Genomic DNA, 21,602 nt, shown 5'->3' on the forward strand with positions numbered 1-21,602 from the left:
CCACTTATGAATTATTATAGACACTTATAATCAGTGTTATAACACATAAGTGTATTATAAGGCATTATGAAGCTTATTAAAATAATTATAAAATGTACTTCATAGGAACTGTTACCCTTTATATATTCTAACAACTCATATTTGTTAGATTTATTCCAAATGAAGGGCCCTAACCTAGAAACTAAAATATTTGTCTCCCTCTCCACGTTGAACGCAGTTCTCTCTCTATCCCTCCCTCCCTCCCTCCCTCCCTCCCTCCCTCCCTCTAACCTCACCTATCTGGCAGAACCAGGAAGTCCCTCCCCTCCCACAAACTCTCTTCTGAGGAAACGAAACTGATCTGAGTCTCTGTGTCGTCTGTCTGTGTGAGAGTGAACAACCGTCCAAATGGCTCAGCAGGGAGTTCTGCTGGACCAGGACCAGTTCTGTTGTTCTGTCTGTCTGGATCTACTGAAGGAGCCAGTGGCTATCCCCTGTGGACACAGTTACTGTAGAAGCTGTATTGAGGGCTGCTGGGATCAGGATGTTCTGAAAGGGGTCTATAGCTGTCCTCAGTGCAGAGAGACCTTCACTCCAAGGCCTAATCTGAGGAAAAATAACATGTTGGCTGAAGTGGTGGAGAACCTGAAGAAGACAGGACTCCAGGCTGCTCCCCCTCCTGCTCTGTGCTATGCTGGACCTGGAGATGTGGCGTGTGATGTCTGCACTGGGACCAGAAAGCAGAAAGCCCTCATGTCCTGTTTGGTGTGTCTGGCCTCTTACTGTGAGACTCACCTCCAACCTCACTATGAATCTCCTGCTTTCAAGAAGCACAAGCTGGTCAAAGCCACTGCACAACTACAGGAGAAGATCTGCTCTCATCATGACAAACTGCTGGAGGTTTACTGTCGTACCGATCAGCAGTGTATCTGTTATCTGTGTACAATGGATGAACATAAAGGCCATGATACAGTGTCAGCTGCAGCAGAGAGGACTGAGAAACAGGTAAGACCAGAACTACTTGTTGGTTACTATCTGATAAACAAAGAATTAAAGATACAGTAGGAACTAAGTCTGTTTGAATATGAGAGAAATAAAATGAAATTGATCCTCAGCAGAACAAATATGAACACAAACCTTGAGTATATTGAGTTTGATCCAAATGTATCACCATTTTCTGAAGTCAAACACTATTATCATTCCGAATGCCCTTTTAAGAGTTCAAAGTTCAGTCTCAACCCCTTGATACATGTACACCTACCATAAAAACTATAATCATTCACATAGCAACATAGAAAATGTCATATGGTAAAGGGACTTCCTCAAGATTTTAGACCTTCCTCTCTATGTGCCCTATGTCACATTACTATACTATTGATCTACTGGACAAATAAAGCTTGATAGCTCATTGAAGAGTGATTCTCCACAGAGGCAGCTGGGGATGAGTCAGCAGAAAGTCCAGCAGAGATTCCAGGAGAGAGAGAAGGAGCTGAAGGAGCTCCAACAGGCTGTGGAGTCTCTCAAGGTGAGTATTGTTGACCAGAGGAGACACACCATTTCACTTCTCTCCTCCAGTCAGAGAGAGAGAGAGGCCCCTATCCAATCCCACTGGCTCCACTGTTGGGAACAGGCTGTCTGGACCCCTTTCAGAGAATAGACTGCTTAATGTAACCGGCGGGATATGAACCCGGGTCTACTGAGGGAGAAAACAACATCTTGACCGTTACAGCAAGAGGACATTCCCTATTGGGCTGAGGGCCGACACTGATTTTGAAATCGCAGGCGGGGCTACCTCATCACATAACCATGAGTAACCTTGACTGACTAATGTCCCCTATACATTAACATGGAGCTCTCTCTCTCTCTCTCTCTCTCTCTCTCTCTCTCTCTCTCTCTTTCTCAATTCAAATCAATTCAAATTGCTTTATTGGCATGGGAAAGATAAGTTTACATTAACAAAGCAAGTGAAATAAATAATAAACAAAAGTGAAATAAACATTCAGAAATGAACAGTAAACATTGCACTCACAAAATGTTCAAAGGAATAGAGACATTTCAAATGTTATAATTCAAGTGCAAACAGAGTGAGCCATTCGCCAGACTGAGTTCTGGAGGTGAAATGGAAATGAATGAGGAGAGTTAAGTGAGGTAGAAGGTGTGGTGAAGAGAGCTCAGAACCAGAGCCTGGCATCAATGGACATGATAAAGAAGAATCTGGTGCAGTAGGAGTTACATTGTAGGGACAAAGTGGATCCATACCTTTTGGCAGATCCATTTGTAATTTCAGGGTGGGTGGGGAAAGGAGTTGGGTGCAGTGAATCAGTGAAGGTAACCTGTAGTGGACTTGAGATATTTGTTTGTGTTTCTTCTGACCAGAGGGAGTGGGCGCTCCGTGTCACGCAACTTGGGTCAAGATCTGTTTCTTGCTTTGCTCTTAGGAACAGGGCACCATTGAAAGGAGTGATTTCTGGGGTAGCGTTAAGTGTGGAGGTGGAGCAATTAAGGTTGAAGACTGCTGGTGTTTGTGATTCCCGCCGTTTGGTGCAACACAGACTCGGTGGTGAGCGTGGTGAAACAGAGGAGTCACTGTCAGTCCTTTTGAGTTTTGACCCAACAAAGTCATGGTAGGATACATCAGTTATCCTGTTAGAGCTTTTGTGCCGAATCCACTGCGCTGTTTCAGGTGCAACGTTTATGGTCATGTTGCAGCAGTTTGTAGGAGGGAGATTCCAAGATGTGGGAAGTGTGCAGGAGGGCATGGGATAGAGGATTGTGTAGTTTCGGTGAATAAAGTGTGTGTCAACTGGAGGGTTGCCCATGTTGCTGGGGATCTGAAGTGTCCGGTGCGAGAGAGGTAGGTTGAGGTGGCTAGAGTCAGAGTAGTGCAGAAGGTGTCGTATGCTGAGACAGTGAAGGAAGTAGAGGAGGATGGGTCAAGGGTGACAGATCCTGAGAGGATCCCTGTGAGTAGTAGATCTGTGCCAGCACAGAGGGATAGGCCAACGAGTGATATATGCTTCAGTAAAGTTAGTTTCTTAGAGTTCATAGCAATGGTTATCAACTGTACCGCAGAAATGGAACGTAAATCACAGAAAATAGATATTGTGGTGGCAGCTGCAGAGAACTATTTGGGCATACAAGATTAGACTTCAGAAGAGTTACAGGGTGTGTTGAGTGGTGGTGTCCCGTCCTCCCAGGCCGTTGGCATGGTGCAGGAGCAGATAGGGTCAAAGTAGTGGAATGGGGTAGTGGGTATTTAATGAGTGTAGGGTTAGTTGGAAGGTTTTTAATTAAATGTTCCTTTCCCCTTTTCCCATTTTGTATCACAAAGTAAAATAGATTTATATTATAGTCCAGTTGGGGGCGGTAATGCAACATATTGGATACCAACCGCCGTTAAACTCCAAAGAAGAAGAACCGTTATATTATGGCTATGTACAGTGTTGTAACGATGTCTCTGTCTCTCTCATTCCATCACTTTCACGGTAGTTGGTTGTGTGGGTCTCTGGTTATGAATGGGGTGCTGACAGACAATTGTTGAGGGATATTTATAGAGCTCTGATCAGGACGACAATTGATTACTGGTGTACAGTTTATGGAACAGAGGTAAAGACTTGGCTTCAGAAGCTGGACAGAATCCAGTATATAGCTTTAAGGATATGTACTGGTGCATTTAAATCAACATCTGTATGTGCCTTACTGGTGGAGGCAGGCGAGATGCCTTTGGATATACAGCGTAAAAAATGGTCATTATCTTATTGGGTTGAAAGGCTGTGAGTTGAGCATCCCACTGCTACTGTTCTAGATGACTGTTGGGGAATATACTAGTAGACAAGGCAGTGGTTTTGGTTGGACAGTTGGAAAGCTTGCTGATGAGAGTGGTTTGAGGGAGTTGGAGGTTGGCCCTTCTGTGGTGATAGGGGATGTTCCTCCATGGTTACTCCCAGACCCTGTTGTTGATCTAACCTTGGTAGAGAAAAGGAAAGATTGGTCAGAAGTCAGTGATATAGTGAAACTGGTTGACAATTATATTGGTAGAATATTTTATGCTTTTTTACCGCTTTTCACAGATGGATCCAAGGACCCAGATAGTGGGCTACAGGAGCAGGCGTTTACGTTCCTGAATTTGATGTGCAGATTTGTAGAAGACTAACAGATGAACTGTCAGTATACTCAGTTGAACTGAAGGTATTAATGTTATTATGGAGAATTGAGAGAATGGGTTTAGTAGTGAGATTCTGCTGGGTTCCAGCACATTCGGGTGTGGAAGGGAATGAAATTGTAGACCAGTTAGCTAAAAGAGCTTTGAAACGAGATATAATTGATATTAATGTTCCACTGGGTAGAGGTGAGGCCAAATGTAAGATCAGAGCCATTTTGATAGATGTGTGGCAGAAGAGATGGTACTCTGAGCACAAGGGCCGGCATTTATATGAATAGTTTACAGTTTTACAGAAAGGTCGATGGACCAAGATTCAAAGGTCAGATTAGGGGAAGAGGTGGTGTTTACTCAATTGCGTTAGAAAATTGTCATTGATCTCGTCATTACATCTGGTTGGCAAGCATGGGAATGGTTTGTGTCTGGAGTGTATGGTCGATGAAGGTGGAGCATGTGTTGTTATATTGTTGTAGGTATGTTGAAGAGAGGAAGATTGAAGTGTAGGGTCATTGAGGTTGGACAGGGGTTAGGTGGGGTTTGGATGGGATTTTGGGGATGGAGGGATCTATTGAAGTTAGTAGGGCTCTTCTTTATTTTCTCAGAAGTACTGAGTTAGGTAGGAGGATTTAGAAATGTTGGAAACTCGTGATTGACCACACACTCCAGCACAGTAGGTGGCGGCATGCACCTTTAGCGTTGGTTTGTGGACCACCATTATATCATGAAGAAGAAGTTGGTTGTGTGAGAGACTTTGTGGTTCGTGATGAGGCTACTATTCTTTTTTTCTTTTGGTTCTTGCGTATTTTCTGAATTTATTTTCTCATGGTTTGAGGGTTTGTTTATTGGTTTTCCACTGTTTATCGTTTAGAGTTGAGGGGGAGTAGGGGTAGTTTGTTAGGCGGCGTGATGGCCTCAGCAGAATGGAGAAAGAAACGCTGTCGCTCGGGTGCGTTCCGGAGAAAGGTGTGGAGGAAGTTTTGCTCATGGTCGGCGAACAGGTTGGAGCGGAACATCTGCACTCTGCATCCAGAATGAACAAGGCGGTGGTTGTGTTAATGAAAAGGTTTGTCTTGTTGTGAGTGGGATTTATGTGAGGGTGTGTTGGTGCAGATGTCGCCTCTTTCGTAAGAGTTGTGGTGGCTAATCTGCCTCCGTTTATTACTGACTAACAGACCGCAAGTAGTTGGTTAGTTTTGGTAAATTTGCAAGTGGTTTTTCGTGTGCTCTCGGCTGGGTGCCAAGCGGAATCAAGTTAAATATATCTGTTTTTGCGTAGACAAGTGTTTGTTTCTTAACAAACTTCAAGGTTCACACAGGGAGTGGAACACAGGGTTTGCTAGCACAGATAGTTTTGGGTGTTTCTAGTGTGGGGATCATCAGTTATAGGCTACAAGCAGCAATATGATTGATAGGTAGGACAGGTATTGAACCCAAATAATCCCTACTCAGATGCGCTAACCTCAACCCTAGTAAACATGCATTATAAAAACCTTCTATATAAAATTATCTCATATTGGGAGTAAATAGCCTCTGAATAGAAAGAAAAAACACTGCATCTTCCAGCCCCACCAATAAATGACATAAGACAACCTTTGGCGGTTAGCATATTTACCTCAACATGCCCCTGCGCTTGCGTGAGAAGGCAGAGTGCTCGATGCTGGTTGATGAATTTGACAATTAATGTACTTGGAAAATACGTTTTTATCGACCAGAGGTGACTGAATTAATGTTCAGGCGATGATAATCATTATAGTAATGGAAGTATAATTTCAAAACATGAGCATAAAAACAGGTAATAATAATACACATGAATCATCATTATATTACTTCGCAGTAATGTTTTCAGTTCTTCCTCTTGCGTTAGCAGTGTGAGGGACAGTAAAAAGCTCAGGCAGGAGTTTTCCTGTAGGGATGTGGTGGTGTATCCAGGGAGAGAACTAAACTAATCTTCTGAAATGTCATTCATGGTCTTATGCTTCCATCTAGCCTGATGGGTGGGTAACTTTTTTGTGGTGGAGATGAGGGAGCCTGATGGGTGGGTAACTTCTGTTGTGGGGAGATGAGGGAGCCTGATGGGTGGGTAACTTCTGTTGTGGGAAGTGAGGGAGCCTGATGGGTGGGTAACTTCTGTTGTGGGGGGAGATGAGGAGCCTGTGGGTGGGTAACTCTGTTGTCGGGGAGATGAGGGAGCCTGATGGGTGGGTAACTTCTGTTGTGGGGAGATGAGGAGCCTATGGGTGGGTAACTTCTGTTGTGGGGAGATGCGGGAGCCTGATGGGTGGGTAACTTCTGTTGTGGGGAGATGAGGGAGCCTGATGGGTGGGTAACTTCTGTGTGGGGAGATGAGGGGAGCCTGATGGGTGGGTAACTTCTGTTGTGGGGAGATGAGGGAGCCTGATGGGGTGGGTAACTTCTGTTGTGGGGGAGATGAGGGAGCCTGATGGGTGAGAACTCTGTTGTGGGGAGATGAGGGAGCCTGATGGGTGGGTAACTTCTGTTGTGGGGGAGATGAGGAGCCTGATGGGTGGGTAACTTCTGTTGTGGGGAGATGAGGGAGCCTGATGGGTGAGTAACTTCTGTTGTGGGGAGATGAGGCCTGATGGGTGGGTAACTTCTGTTGTGGGGAGATGAGGGAGCCTGATGGGTGGGTAACTTCTGTTGGGGAGATGAGGAGCCTGATGGGTGGGTAACTTCTGTTGTGGGGAGATGAGGGAGCCTGATGGGTGGGTAACTTCTGTTGTGAGGAGATGAGGGAGCCTGATGGGTGGGTAACTTCTTTTGTGAGGAGATGAGGCAGCAGGCTGTGGAGTTGTACTCTGATTTATAGAGGGCAGAACTCTGTGGTCCTCTGTGAGACATGTGCCCTTGTAATGCCAGGGTAGTGGGTTCGATCCCGGGACCACCCATATGTAAAAACGTATGCACATGACTGTAAGTCGCTTTGGATAAAAGCGTCTAAAATGGCATATTTATTATTATTATTATTATTATCCTGGGTTTTCTCAGGTTCTGCTCACAGACCTTTCCAAACCTCTCTCTGTCACAGATAAATCAAATAGACATTTCCCTGGCCTTTCTGCAAACTCTCAGCTGCTGTCTCTCAGACGGTCTGCCTGTGGATTTTATAAAAAGTTCTGGGAATTATTGGACAGAACGGTGTGTTGGTGAGTGCGTCAGGGTGGGGGAGCTGTCGCTAAGCTGTAGACGGGAGGCTTTGACTCTCCTGCCCAAAATAGGATGAAGCGACATAAAGAACTGGAGGCCTGTGGCATTGCTCTGTGGACTATAAGGTCTTTCGGTCTCGTACAGACTGAAGTCCCACCTGGACTCATTGTACAGAAGGACCAAACGTGCTACTGTACCAGGACGTTTGGTGGCTCCTCTCCCAAGTGTCATACAGAGGGAGGGGTTCTGATCATCAACACTTGGCGGCATCCTCCCTATGGCATAAATTGGCCAGTGATTTCTTTCCGGTCTGGGCATCACTGGCTGAGGCGGCAGTGCTGTACCTGCCTGTCCAGGAGGGACGGCCTGGTGGACCTGGAGAGCAGGGTGGCAGCGTTCTGCCTCAAAGCAGCGCAGAGGCTACTGTACCGTACGGAGGTGGGCTGGAGGGAACCAGCATGTGCTCTGTTGAGGAGGGCTGGTGGTTTTGGGGCTGGATCGGCAGATCTTCATCATGCGGCAGGAGAGACTCAATACAGCAGGGGTCTCTGATTTCTATGCTGCAGTACTGAGGCTGGAGCAGCCTGAGGAGCCACCACCGTTTCCACCACTGCAAGTGACAGCAGAGACTGGGGACTGGCAGGAGAGTCCGGAGGACTTACTGACTTTAACACTCTGAGCTTAGTGGGAGTGAAGGGGCATCAGTGGCAGGGGGTTGTGGGGGCTGAGAGCATGGCAGGGTATAGGTGGAGGGGCTCTATAAGCTCCCAGTGCTGGAAAGGTCAGGGGTCCTCCAGTGGAGGGTATTACATGGAGCCCTGGACACCAATAGCTGGTTGGCTCGGGTTGACCTGGGAGTTGGGGAGGGGTGTCCGTTTTCTGCAATGACAGACTGTTCATCATGTTTTTTCTGTGTTGCCAGGGTAATGCCATTACTGTTGACGCCTTAGGGTTGAGTTTGAGTTGTACAAAATGATCAGCAGTGTGAGATGTTTCAGGAGGTATGGGGGCTCAGGGGGGCTGTCTGTACGGCTGGAGAGGAGGGGTTGGATGGACGGTTGGAATGTGGTGCTGGTTGGTGTATTGTACTGTGGTGTTGGGTACTGTATAAGGTTGTGGTGTCACGCAATATTGCTTTTAGGGGTGGGGGTGGGGGTGTTAGTGTAATGAGGATGGCTCATTAAAGTAAGACAAGTCAGTCTCTCTCTCTCTCTTAACAGCGCTCTGCACAGGCAGCAGTGGAGGACAGTGATAAGATCTTTACCGAGCTGATCCGCTCCATTGAGAGAAGGCGCTCTGAGGTGAAGGAGCTGATCAGAGCCCAAGAGAAGGCTCAAGTGAGTCAAGCTGAAGGACTCCTGGAGCAACTGGAGCAGGAGATAGCTGAGCTGAGGAAGAGAAGCACTGAGCTGGAGCAGCTCTCACACACAGAGGATCACATACATTTCCTCCAGGTAACTCAACTGCCTTGATACATGTGATATGAAATTAAAACTCAATGTGAAACTCTCAATCATTTGGTTCTGTTCTCTCTCTCTCTCCCTCTCTCCCTCCAGAGATATCAGTCTCTCTCCGGTACCAGTGTATCTTCAGACTTACCCAGCATCGTTGTCCGTCCTCTTCAGTACTTTGGAGATGTGAGTAAGACTGTGTCTGAACTGAGAGAGAAACTAGAAGACGTCCTTAAAGGAGAATGGACCAAGATCTCCACTACAGGTGTGTTGAAAATAATAAGAACATCAACTTTAGACCATTGAAAGTTCCCTACTAGTCATATACATGTGGAATATGGTATGATGATAACATTCCCTCTCTCTGTGAATGTGTTTGTGTGTCTGTAGTGAATATAGTGGATGTTGTACTGCCTCCAGAGCCCAAGACCAGAGAACAGTTCTTACAATGGAGTCTCTTTATTCTGAAGTAACTAACAGTCTCTTTTTACTGACACTCCTAACAATCCCTCTAGAAATATATAGCAATAGTAGATCTAATCAAAGACTGGGTATCTATCTGACTCCTCATATTTCTCTGATTTGATCTCTGCTGTGCTCTAATCAAAGACAGGGTAGATACAGTATCTGACTTCACTTATTGTTCTAACTCCCCTCATTGGTCTCTGCTCTGCTCTTCTCCCAGATTCCTGTCAGCTCACACTGGACCCAAACACAGCACAGACACTCCTCTCTCTGTCTGAAGGGAACAGAAAGGTGACACGTACAGGCCAAGTCCAACCATATCCTGATCATCCAGACAGATTCACATACTACTACCAGGTTCTGTGTAGAGAGGGTCTGTCTGGACGCTGTTACTGGGAGGTGGAGTGGAGTGGGTGGTTTGTTACAGCAGTCTCATATAAAGACATCAGCAGAACAGAGACAGATGGTGGATTTGGAGCGAATGACAAGTCCTGGAGTTTAGAGTGTCGTAGAGGTGGTTATTGGTTCAGACACAATAATGTTGTGACTAAAGTATCAGGCCCTCAGTCCTCCAGAGTAGGAGTGTACCTGGATCACAAGGCAGGTACTCTGTCCTTCTACAGTGTCTCTGACACAATGACCCTCCTCCACAGAGTCCAGACCACATTCATTCAGCCCCTCTATCCTGGGTTTTATCTCTATAATGGTACTGCTGAGCTGGTTAAACTGTAGTAGGGTCCACATAGATACTAGTCATGCTGGTGTAGTCTATAGCTGAGCTGGTTAAACTGTAGTAGGGTCCACATAGATACTAGTCATGCTGGTGTAGTCTATAGCTGAGCTAGTTAAACTGTGTAGGGTCCACATAGATACTAGTCATGCTGGTGTAATCTATAGCTGAGCTGGTTAAACTGTAGTAGGGTCCACTATAGATACTAGTCATGCTGGTGTAGTCTATAGCTGAGCTGGTTAAACTGTAGTAGGTCCACATAGATACTAGTCATGCTGGTGTAGTCTATAGCTGAGCTGGTTAAACTGTAGTAGGGTCCACATAGATACTAGTCATGCTGGTGTAGTCTATAGCTGAGCTGGTTAAACTGTAGTAGGGTCCACATAGATACTAGTCATGCTGGTGTAGTCTATAGCTGAGCTGGTTAAACTGTGTAGGGTCCACACAGATACTAGTCATGCTGGTGTAGTCTATAGCTGAGCTGGTTAAACTGTAGTAGGGTCCACATAGATACTAGTCATGCTGGTGTAGTCTATAGCTGAGCTGGTTAAACTGTAGTAGGGTCCACATAGATACTAGTTATGCTGGTGGTGATGGTCCGCAGATAAAAATGCTGAATTTTTTTGTACAATTATTTTTGTCTGACTGATTTAATCTTCAGAGTTTAATTAAAACGTAATAACGTATTTTTTATCAAATGCAATGTTTTAATTGGCTACATTTACATTAATCATGATGTATGCTGTTAATGTATGTTGGTTGTCATTCAGAACCATTGAAATGTTTTCTCAATTGGTTCTCTGTCTCAATGTCATTTTCCTCAGTATCATGGAACAGGTAGTGTTACTTACTTGCTAATTGAACTATATGGGCCGGTTTCCCGGACACAGATGAAGCCTAGTTCTAGACTAAAAAGCATGTTCAATGGAGATGTCCGGGAAACCGGCCCTAAATTTGGCATCTTTTATTCTCCCATACTGCTCAGTCAAGCAACATTAAACCTGTCCAGCAGGTGGTGCTATTAACCAAACAATAAAAACCCAGCAGATATCTTGACTTGCCACTCAGTATATCAGTTATGTTCAAGATTGTACTTTAATATCATTGGAGATTGATGGTCTTTTTAATCCACTACCCAGAGTCAGGAACAGATGAAGTTAGGTCTGCTACTGTTCAGTTATTAAATATGATTCATGGAAATAAATAAAATAAAAAATCCATCTAGTAGTAGTTTTCCTTTGCTATTTATTCCAAGGTGTGTCTTTAACTTGTAAATGGATTGTGTTGAAGCTGGCATGTGGTGTGGATGATAGAATAGAGTGAATAGAGGAGAGAAGAGAGGAGGAGAGGAGAACATCATATAGAAGACAGATAAGATAGAGAGAATTCATACCCAGGGAGTTACTGACTCTGGCCTAAATGACACCCTGTTCCCTACGTAGTGCACTAGGCTACTTCTGACCAGATCTAAAGTAGTGCACTACATAGGGAATAGGGTGGAGATTGGAGATTTGCTCACTGGCATTAGAATATTAGACTATCATACTGTAATGTTAGTGGTGCCTCATTAGAATATCATACTGTAATGTTAGTGGTTGCCTCATTAGAATATCATACTGTAATGTTAGTGGTTGCCTCATTAGAATATCATACTATAATGTTAGTGGTTGCCTCATTAGAATATTAGAATATCATACTGTAATGTTAGTGGTTGCCTCATTAGAATATCATACTGTAATGTTAGTGGTTGCCTCATTAGAATATCATACTGTAATGTTAGTGGTTGCCTCATTAGAATATCATACTGTAATGTTAGTGGTTGCCTCATTAGAATATTATAATGTAATGTTAGATGTTGCCTCATTCCAATATTAGAAATCATACTGCAATGTTAGTGGTTGCCTCATTAGAATATTAGAATATCATAATGTAATGTTAGTGGTTGCCTCATTAGAATATTAGAATATCATAATGTAATGTTAGTGGTTGCCTCATTAGAATATCATAATGTAATGTTAGTGGTTGCCTCATTACAAATCATACTGTAATGTTAGTGGTTGCGTCATTAGAATATCATACTGTAATGTTACAGTGAGGGAAAAAAGTATTTGATCCCCTGCTGATTTTGTACGTTTGCAAACTGACAAAGAAATAATCTGTCTATAATTTTAATGGTAGGTTTATTTGAACAGTGAGAGACAGAATAACCCAAAAAATATCCAGAAAACCGCATTTCAAAAATTGTATAAATTGATTTGCATTTTAATGAGGGAAATAAGTATTTGACCCCTCTGCAAAACATGACTTAGTACTTGGTGGCAAAACCCTTGTTGGCAATCACAGAGGTCAGATGTTTCTTGTAGTTGGCCACCAGGTTTGCACACATCTCAGGAGGGATTTTGTCCCACTCCTCTTTACAGATCTTCTCCAAGTCATTAAGGTTTCGAGGCTGATGTTTGGCAACTCGAACCTTCAGCTCCCTCCACAGATTTTCTATGGGATTAAGGTCTGGAGACTGGCTAGGCCACTCCAGGACCTTAATGTGGTTCTTCTTGAGCCACTCCTTTGTTGCCTTGGCCGTGTGTTTTGGGTCATTGTCATGCTGGAATACCCATCCACGACCCATTTTCAATGCCCTGGTTGAGGGAAGGAGATTCTCACCCAAGATTTGACGGTACATGGCCCCGTCCATCGTCCCTTTGATGCGGTGCAGTTGTCCTGTCCCCTTAGCAGAAAACCCCCCCCAAAGCATAATGTTTCCACCTCCATGTTTGACGGTGGGGATGGTGTTCTTGGGGTCATAGGCAGCATTCCTCCTCCAAACACGGCGAGTTGAGTTGATGCCAAAGAGCTCCATTTTGGTCTCATATGACCACAACACTTTCACCCAGTTCTCCTCTGAATCATTCAGATGTTCATTGGCAAACTTCAGACGGGCATGTATATGTGCTTTCTTGAGCAGGGGGACCTTGCAGGCGCTGCAGGATTTCCAATCCTTCACGGCAGTAGTGTGTTACCAATAGTTTTCTTGGTGACTATGGTCCCAGCTGCCTTGAGATCATTGACAAGATCCTCCCGTGTAGTTCTGGGCTGATTCCTCACCGTTCTCATGATCATTGCAACTCCACGAGGTGAGATCTTGCATGGAGCCCCAGGCCGAGGGAGATTGACAGTTCTTTTGTGTTTCTTCCATTTGCGAATATTCGCACCAACTGTTGTCACCTTCTCACCAAGCTGCTTGGCGATGGTCTTGTAGCCCATTCCAGCCTCGTGTAGGTCTACAATCTTGTCCCTGACATCCTTGGAGAGGTCTTTGGTCTTGGCCATGGTGGAGAGTTTGGAATCTGATTGATTGTTTGCTTCTGTGGACAGGTGTCTTTTATACAGGTAACAAGCTGAGATTAGGAGCACTCCCTTTAAGGGTGTGCTCCTAATCTCAACTCGTTACCTGTATAAAACACACCTGGGAGCCAGAAATCCTTCTGATTTGAGAGGGGGTCAAATACTTTTTTCCCTCACTGTAGTGGTTGCGTCCCCCCTTTTTCTTCTGTTGTGTTTTCCCTCAGTGTTCCTTATTTAAAAATCAATTAACAATTCATCCCCAAAAATCATATTACGGTTTTGTTTTAATCACTTTGGTACTATTTTCACAAGCAGGTGGTACATTTTCACAACTCTTAGTATAAAACTCCAAGCTGGTCACGCTTGTGTAAGGCAGCCAGTCTTTCATTCAAAACCTGTCATTGTGCATTCATTTGGATTGGAAACATCTCTCACCACACAACCATTGATTCAAAATATAAATGTAATGAGAGCATTGGTTTAATCACAAAAAACAACTTAAAACTACTCAATTGAAAATATATCATTAACTACCAGTTAATCCAATAGCAATCACTGCAAGATAATTGTTTCAAATAACCCTTAGAAGTGCTGAAAGTAATATGCTACAGTACTGTAAATTACAGATTACATTAGGCAATACACTTACATTACCCAACAACATTGACAATCTATCATTTCCATGATATCTATCCAATGTGTAATCAAAGGTGTGATCAATGATGACATCCTCTACAATCATTCATGGGGAAACATTTTTATTTTTCTGATATAATTGCAACATACAGTACTGTCTGTAATTAGATGTAAGACATTAAATGAAACATTACATGAATGAAAATAAAATAATGTTTAGCACGCATTAATTTGCATCAAGCCTATCTAGAGCATTTGGCCATAAATTCTCATCCACATCAGTAAATGTCCTCATTGTTCATGCACCGCTGCAGAAACCTTTCGGCATGTTGAATCAAAGCTTGACATTGGTCTGCATTGATGTCATCACATGCCTCTTCCATGGCCAGAAGGAGGGTGGCACGCTCATGGGGATGGCGATCGTACACCTTCCACCTCCATGATGAAAAAAATTATTTAATAAGGTTGAGGAAGGAGAGTACCGGGGCTGGAATAGGGTCACGAATCAGGGAGGGACCTGAAACCATGCCTGAACCACCTCTGAATGGTGGAACCTGACATTGTCCCACACAATGACATAGGTGACCCCTTCACCTTGACAGGCCTGCTCCATTTCATTGAGAAACCCAATGAGGTGTGCAGCGTGGTAGGATCCAAGTAATGGTCTACGTCCTACCACACCATCTTCAGAGATAGCTGCTGCTCTTGGAAATGTTTCCCCCACGTTGTCCAGGCACTTGGACGGACGCCCGTCGGCAAATAGGGTTCCGCCCACGGCACCAAGTTTTGGCCCAGGTTGAAGCCCGCCTCATCAACAAAGATATACTAGTGATGGTTCACAGCAGCATCAAGCACCATCACCCTCTAAAAATATATTTTGGTTAGTTCTTTTTACAGTATAGTTCCATTATGATATTGTGAAGTAGCATGTGCATTAATAGCAGTAATACAGTAATACAGTGTATTTATATAGTGCTGTACCTGAACATACTCGGCCCCCAGTTGTTTCTCCCAGAAGGCTCCAGGTCAATGTGTTCCATAGATACCTGGTGCCTCTTCAAAAGGCGGGTGATTGTTGGTAGGCTGATGGGTGCCACATTGGCAAAGGTGTCATCATTCTCCTCAATTGCCTGCTTTATTTCAGACAGACGTATGTCATTCCTGGCTCTCACCATTTCCACCACTGCCCACTCCTGCTGGTCGGTCAGCACACGGCCACCACCATCATGGGGGTCTTCTGTCAATTCTGAGGGTAGAACAAGAGTATACTGTTAGTAGATCATACTGGAAGAATACTGGAACAAATTATGTGAATTTACATGCATTACAACATGTAATTTATTGTAAATGTAATGGTAAAGCATAGTGCATATCCTTCAGACTTACCGGTTTTCTTGGAGAAAATGTTCTTATGATCTTATTGACAGTTGATCTTTTCAGATTGGGGTGAACTAATCTGGCAGCCTCTGCCATGGTAAGGCCTCTGTTTACCACATGGTCAACGACGATGGCCCTGACTTCATTAGACACAACAGTTCCTTGCCGTCTGCTGTTGTAGAAATATATATGACTCATGAAAGTAGTCAACTCAAACATATCACACAAGAAACTGGAGCCTGTGAATCCAAGAATTAGACTTGTATTATCTAATAACGAAAGCCGAGCAGTTCCATGAAACGTCTGTCTCTCTCTGGCTTAGACATCCCTTTTATAAACCCACACAAATGCACAAACAGGCATACATGGCATATACAGATACCCCACGGTTAAGTGATTAACCGTTAAGCGCAGTTAGATTAAGTGATGGTCAAATGTATTTAAACAAATGAGAAGAGAATCATATGAAAAGTATTGTGAGCATTGCATTGTGAAGGGCATTTACTTTATATGAAAGGTATTTCTAGATGAAACACTGATTTAGGTTTGGTGAAAATGTTACTGTGTGGTTTTGTGTTTTGTACTTAGTCAATTGAAAATGTGCTTCAAGTTCTGAAGAAAAAAGTAACAGCCTTTTTGACGATCTGTGATGAGTTTTGTTCTAAGAGTTGTGAAATTTTACCACACACTTGTGAAAATAGTACCAAGACAACACTGGGGAACAGGTTGTCTGGAATCCAGTAACAGTGGAAATTGACCCCCTCCTCTCTCTCTGTGAGTTATCAGTGCTCTGTACAGGCAGAAGTTAGTAAGTATGAGACAATCTTTACTGAACTGATCGGGTCCATTGAGAGAATACTCACTGAGGTGAAAAGGTTGATTAGAGGCCAGGAGAAGACTGCAGCGAGACGGGTTAAAGGACTCCTGGAGCAACTGGAGCAGGAGATAGCTGAGCTGAGGAAGAGAAGCACTGAGCTGGAGCAGCTCTCACACACAGAGGATCACATCCATTTCCTCCAGGTAACTCAACTGCCTTGATACATGTGATATGAAGTTGCATTTTTTTAATAGTGACAGAATTCGAAATGTCTCCTTAGCCGAAGACCAAAGAAGAGTTGTCCCTCTGTAAGTGATATTCAAACACCCTCTCAAAGACAACATACATGTTCTTTCTTTTCCTTATTGGGTTTTGTTGTTCATCAGTCAGACGTCCTCCAGCTGACATTGGATCTGAATACAGCTTATCCAGAACTCAGGCTGTCTGAGGGAAACTGGAAGGTGACAGCCACTGATAAAGCTCAGCCCTATCCTGACTACTGGAGACAGGTGCTGTGTAGAGAGGGCCTGTCTGGAGTCTGCTACTGGGAGGTAGAGTGGAGCGGTGGATGGGTTGAAATAGCAGTGTCATATAGAGGGATCATCAGGAAAGGAATGTTCCCAGAGTCTACATTTCTAGGTAACAGTCAGTCCTGGACTTTGGAGTGCTATCCCCCCCATTGTAGGTTTTGGCCCAATGCTAATAAAAACAGAAATATCTGTCCCCTGCTCCTCCAGAGTAGGAGTGTACCTGGACCACAGGGCAGGAACTCTGTCCTTCTACAGCGTCTCTGACACAATGACCCTCCTCCACAGAGTCCAGACCACATTCACTCAGCCCCTTTATCCTGGGTTTGGGATTGGTACAAAATCATATCTCAATAATTACCAGTAGGTACAGATGATTTCAACCATTTCAGACATATTGATGGAGAGCTTCTGGGTTATTAACAGTATTCCAGTAGGCCTATGATCTGGTTCAATTCCCCTTTTTTAAATTTATTGTAAAAATAAAAATAAAAGCCTGGTCCCAGATCTGTTAGTGCTCTTGCTTAACAGATGGCATGATGGCACATACAGACTGACACTCAGGCTTCAGACTTTTACTGTCTACCTGATCACCTCTTGGCTGTTGCAATCCTCTGGAAATGGGTCTCTTTTTCTCTTGATGTAAACTGTAGTACTGGCAAACCAGTCAAATCAGAAACTGGGATCATTGTTGATCCATTTATGATCAGATGAGAATATTTAAATCACCCATGTCCATGTATGAATCCAAATAATTCTGTATTCTGAATCAATTACTGAATCAATGTGATCTTTCAATATAAAAGTCAAAATCATGACATTGGAATTGCTCTGTTATTGAATTGATTGACACAATGAATCAGCTATTTCCAGTCATCTATGTAGCAGTATATCCACAGGGGGAGGAAGTGCAGGGAGATGCCTCAGATATGACTGGGTGTCAGGTGGAAGGAGATCACAGAGCCTGGAACAGAGAAGAGAGGAAGGCTGGGAAGAGAAAGAAGCATTCATTTGGTTCAAACGTCTCTTGTCTGTCTCTAATACAGCAGTAGGGGGCAGGTACACCAGTAGGGTGTGTGTGTGTGTGTGTGTGTGTGTGTGTGTTTGTGTGTGTGTGTGTCTTTCTCTGTGTGTGTTTGTGTGTGTATCTGTGCCGTGTGTGTGTGCTTACTGATGACTCTGGCGTGGGAGAAGGGTGTTTTCTCCATGGACAGGTAGCAGGAGGTGACACACTCCATGAGAGGGGCCAGCAGCAGCAGAGGTAGGATGCTGATGACGTTCATGGCACCGATGGGCAGGAGGAAGCTGTTCAGGTGCAGGTTAGAAGTCATGGTCTGAATGTAGTAACCTGATGGAATCTGTGGGAGAGGTCAGGGTAACAACAGATTCTAGGACAACTTTATGGAGCATAAATAAACATTATAGATTTGCCAGTTTTACCCCCAACATCTGAAAAATAATGTATTTGGACTTTCCACTGAAAACAAACAATGACCTGAAAATGTTCTAAAAATCAATGAATGAATGGAACCATTTATTTGTCTCTACAGTTTGAAGGAAGTTTCTAACTAGCATTAGCGCTATGAAGTCTATAGTAACTGCTAGCATGCCATAGACTTCCAGTCATTGCGCTAACGCTAGTTGGCATTGGCTCCCAAAACTACTACAAACTTCCTTCATACAGGATGCAGAGACATTAAAATGGTGTCCATGAGTTCATCTGACTCTGGGGAAATAGATAAAGGGCTTCATTGCCTAAATCCCGAAGAATCCCTTTAAATTGAGTTTTTCAGTGATTGCAATTATTAATTTTTGCATTTACATTTACATTGTAATCATTTAGCAGACACTCTTATCCAGGGCAACTTTCAATTATTGCAAAATGTGAATGACAATGTAAAAAATTGGTATAGAAAAGTATTTACTATTTTGAAATGTTTAGTTCAGCCCAGTGTGATTCAAATGACAAAATACTCAGAAGTCATTAAAATACGTATTTCAAATAGATGTAAGAGAAATACTGAACATCTCTGGCTACTACCCAACACTCTGTCACACTTCCTTATCAAAGAAAACACACCCCCTCTACATACAGAGTACACAGTCAAGTAGGAAGCCCCTCCCTGTCCTCTGGTGTAGAGTTCCATGAAACACAAAGTAATCTTTGACACTGAACAGAAAGTTATCTTTGACACTGCCATTGCTTAACCTACGGGAGAGAGCACCAAAATGGCAGAGAATCAGGAACTGTTCTGTTGCTCCATCTGTCTGGGTCCACTGAAGGATCCGGTGACTACTACCTGTGGACACAGCTACTGTATGGGCTGTATTAAAGAAAGCTGGGATCAGGATGATCTGAAAGGGGTCTATAGCTGTCCTCAGTGCAGAGAGACCTTCACTCCAAGGCCTAATCTGAGGAAAAATAACATGTTGGCTGAGTTGGTGGAGAAACTGAAGAAGACAGGACTCCAGGCTGCTCCCCCTCCTGCTCTGTGCTATGCTGGACCTGGAGATGTGGCGTGTGATTTCTGCACTGGGACCAGAAAGCAGAAAGCCCTCATGTCCTGTCTGGTGTGTCTGGCCTCTTACTGTGAGACTCACTCCAACCTCACTATGAATCTCCCTGCTTTCAAGAAGCACAAGCTGGTCAAAGCCACCGCACAACTACAGGAGAAGATCTGCTCTCATCATGACAAACTGCTGGAGGTTTTCTGTCGTACCGATCAACAGTGTATCTGTCTGCTGTGTGTGATGAATGAACATAAAGGCCATGATACAGTGTCAGCTGCAGCAGAGAGGACTGAGAAACAGGTAAGACCAGAACTAATTGTTGGTGACTGTCTGATAAACAAAGAATTAAAGATACAGTAGGAACTAAGGCTGTTTGAATATGAGATCATTCAAATGAAATCAATCCTCAGCAGAACAAATATGAACACAAACCTTGAGTATATTGAGTTTGCTCCAAATGTATCACCATTTTCTAAAGTCAAACAACATTATCATTCTGAATGACCTTTTATGAGTCCAAAGTTCAGCCTCAACCCCTTGATATATGCACGCCTACCATAAAAACTATAATCATTCACATAGCAACATGATAAAATAATTTCAAACAGACAGTTCCTCAACATTTTAATCCCTAACTTCTATGGGTACTATGTCACATTACTATACTATTGATCTACTCGACAAATAAAGCTTGATAGCTCATTGAAGAGTGATTCTCCACAGAGGCAGCTGGGGATGAGTCAGCAGAAAGTCCAGCAGAGATTCCAGGAGAGAGAGAAGGAGCTGAAGGAGCTCCAACAGGCTGTGGAGTCTCTCAAGGTGAGTATTGTTGACCAGAGGAGACACACCATTTCACTTCTCTCCTCCAGTCAGAGAGAGAGAGATGCCCCTATCCAATCCCACTGACCCCACTGTTGGGAACAGGCTGTCTTAAAGTCACAAGTGGGGCTACCTCATCACATAACCATGAGTAACCATGAGTGACTCATGTCGACTCTATACATTAAAGAGCTCTCTCTCTCTCACTCTCTCTCAATTCAATTAAATGGGCTTTATTGACATGGTAAACATGTTACATTACCAAAGCAGGTTAAATAAATAATAAACAAAAGTGAAATCAATGATCAGAAATTAACAGTAAACTTTACACTCACAAACGTTTCAAAGTAATAGAGACATTTCAAATGTTATAATTCAAGTGAAAACAGAGTGAGTCAGACCAAGTTCTGGAGGTGAAATGGAAATGAATGAGGGAGAGTTAAGTGAGGTAGAAGGTGTGGTGAAGAGCTCAGAACCAGAGCCTGGCATCAATGGACATGATAAAGAAGAATCTGGTGCAGTAGGAGTTACATTTTTGGAGAAAGTGGATCCATACCTTTTGACAGATTCATTTGTGGTTTCAGGGTGGGTGGGAAAGGAGTTGGGTGCAGTTGAATCAGTGAAGGTAACCTGTAGTGGACTTGTGATATTTGTTTGTGTTTCTTCTGACCAGAGGGAGTGGGCGCTCCGTGTCACGCAACTTGGGTCAAGATCTGTTTCTTGCTTTGCTCTTAGGAACAGGACACCATTGAAAGGAGTGATTTCTGGGGTAGCGTTAAGTGTAGAAGTGGAGCAATTAAGGTTGAAGACTGCTGGTGTTTGTGATTCCCGCCGTTTGGTGCAACACAGACCCGGTGGTGAGCGTGGTGAAACAGAGGGGTCAGTCCTTTTGAGTTATGAGTCTTTAACAGAGAAAGTCATGTTATGATATATCAGTTATCCTGCTAGAGCTTTTGTGGCGAATCCACTGTGCTGTTTCAGGTGCAACGTTTATGGTCATGTTGCAGCAGTTTGTAGGAGGGAGATTCCAAGATGTGGGAAGTGTGCAGGAGGGCATGGGATAGAGGATTGTGTAGTTTCGGTGGATAAAGTTGTGTGTGTCAACTGTTGGGATGCCCATGTTGCTGGGGATCTGAAGTGTCCGGTGCGAGAGAGGCAGGTTGAAGTGGCTAGAGTCAGAGTAGTGCAGAAGGTGTCGTATGCTGAGGCAGTGAAGAAAGTAGAGGAGGATGGGTCAAGGGTGAGAGATCCTGAGAGGATCCCTGTGAGTAGTAGATCTGTGCCAGCACAGAGGGATAGGCCAACGAGTGATATATGCTTCAGTAAAGTTAGCTTCTTAGCATTCATAGCAATGGTTATCAACTGTACCCGCAGGAAATGGAACGTAAATCACAGAAAATAGATGTTGTGGTGGCAGATGCAGAGAAGTATTTGGGCATACAAGATTAGACTTCAGAAGAGTTACAGGGTGTGTTGAGTGGTGGTTACCCGTCCTCCCAGGCCGTTGGCATGGTGCAGGAGGAGATAGGGTCAAAGTAGTGGAATGGGGTAGTGGGTATTTAATGAGTGTAGGGTTAGTTGGAAGGTTTTTAATTAAATGTTCCTTTCCCCTTTTCCCATTTTG

The 21,602-nt window shown here is 43.8% G+C and overlaps 1 protein-coding gene across 1 annotated transcript in view; it reads left to right on the forward strand.

Moving 5' to 3' along the window:
* Window positions 1-387: 387 nt before the first annotated feature.
* Window positions 388-21,602, forward strand: part of LOC121556700 (E3 ubiquitin/ISG15 ligase TRIM25-like) — a gene marked incomplete at its 3' end in the record, with an annotated part of 29,036 nt that continues 7,821 nt past the window's right edge. The window contains 8 exon segments of the mRNA XM_045218682.1: window positions 388-984; window positions 1,409-1,504; window positions 8,524-8,757; window positions 8,860-9,019; window positions 9,145-9,207; window positions 9,440-9,925; window positions 18,858-19,459; window positions 19,883-19,978. Of these exon segments, the coding sequence (XP_045074617.1) occupies window positions 388-984; window positions 1,409-1,504; window positions 8,524-8,757; window positions 8,860-9,019; window positions 9,145-9,207; window positions 9,440-9,925; window positions 18,858-19,459; window positions 19,883-19,978 (2,334 nt within the window).

The sequence above is a fragment of the Coregonus clupeaformis genome, unplaced genomic scaffold (assembly GCF_020615455.1).
Source record: "Coregonus clupeaformis isolate EN_2021a unplaced genomic scaffold, ASM2061545v1 scaf1722, whole genome shotgun sequence".
Lineage (NCBI taxonomy): Eukaryota > Metazoa > Chordata > Actinopteri > Salmoniformes > Salmonidae > Coregonus > Coregonus clupeaformis.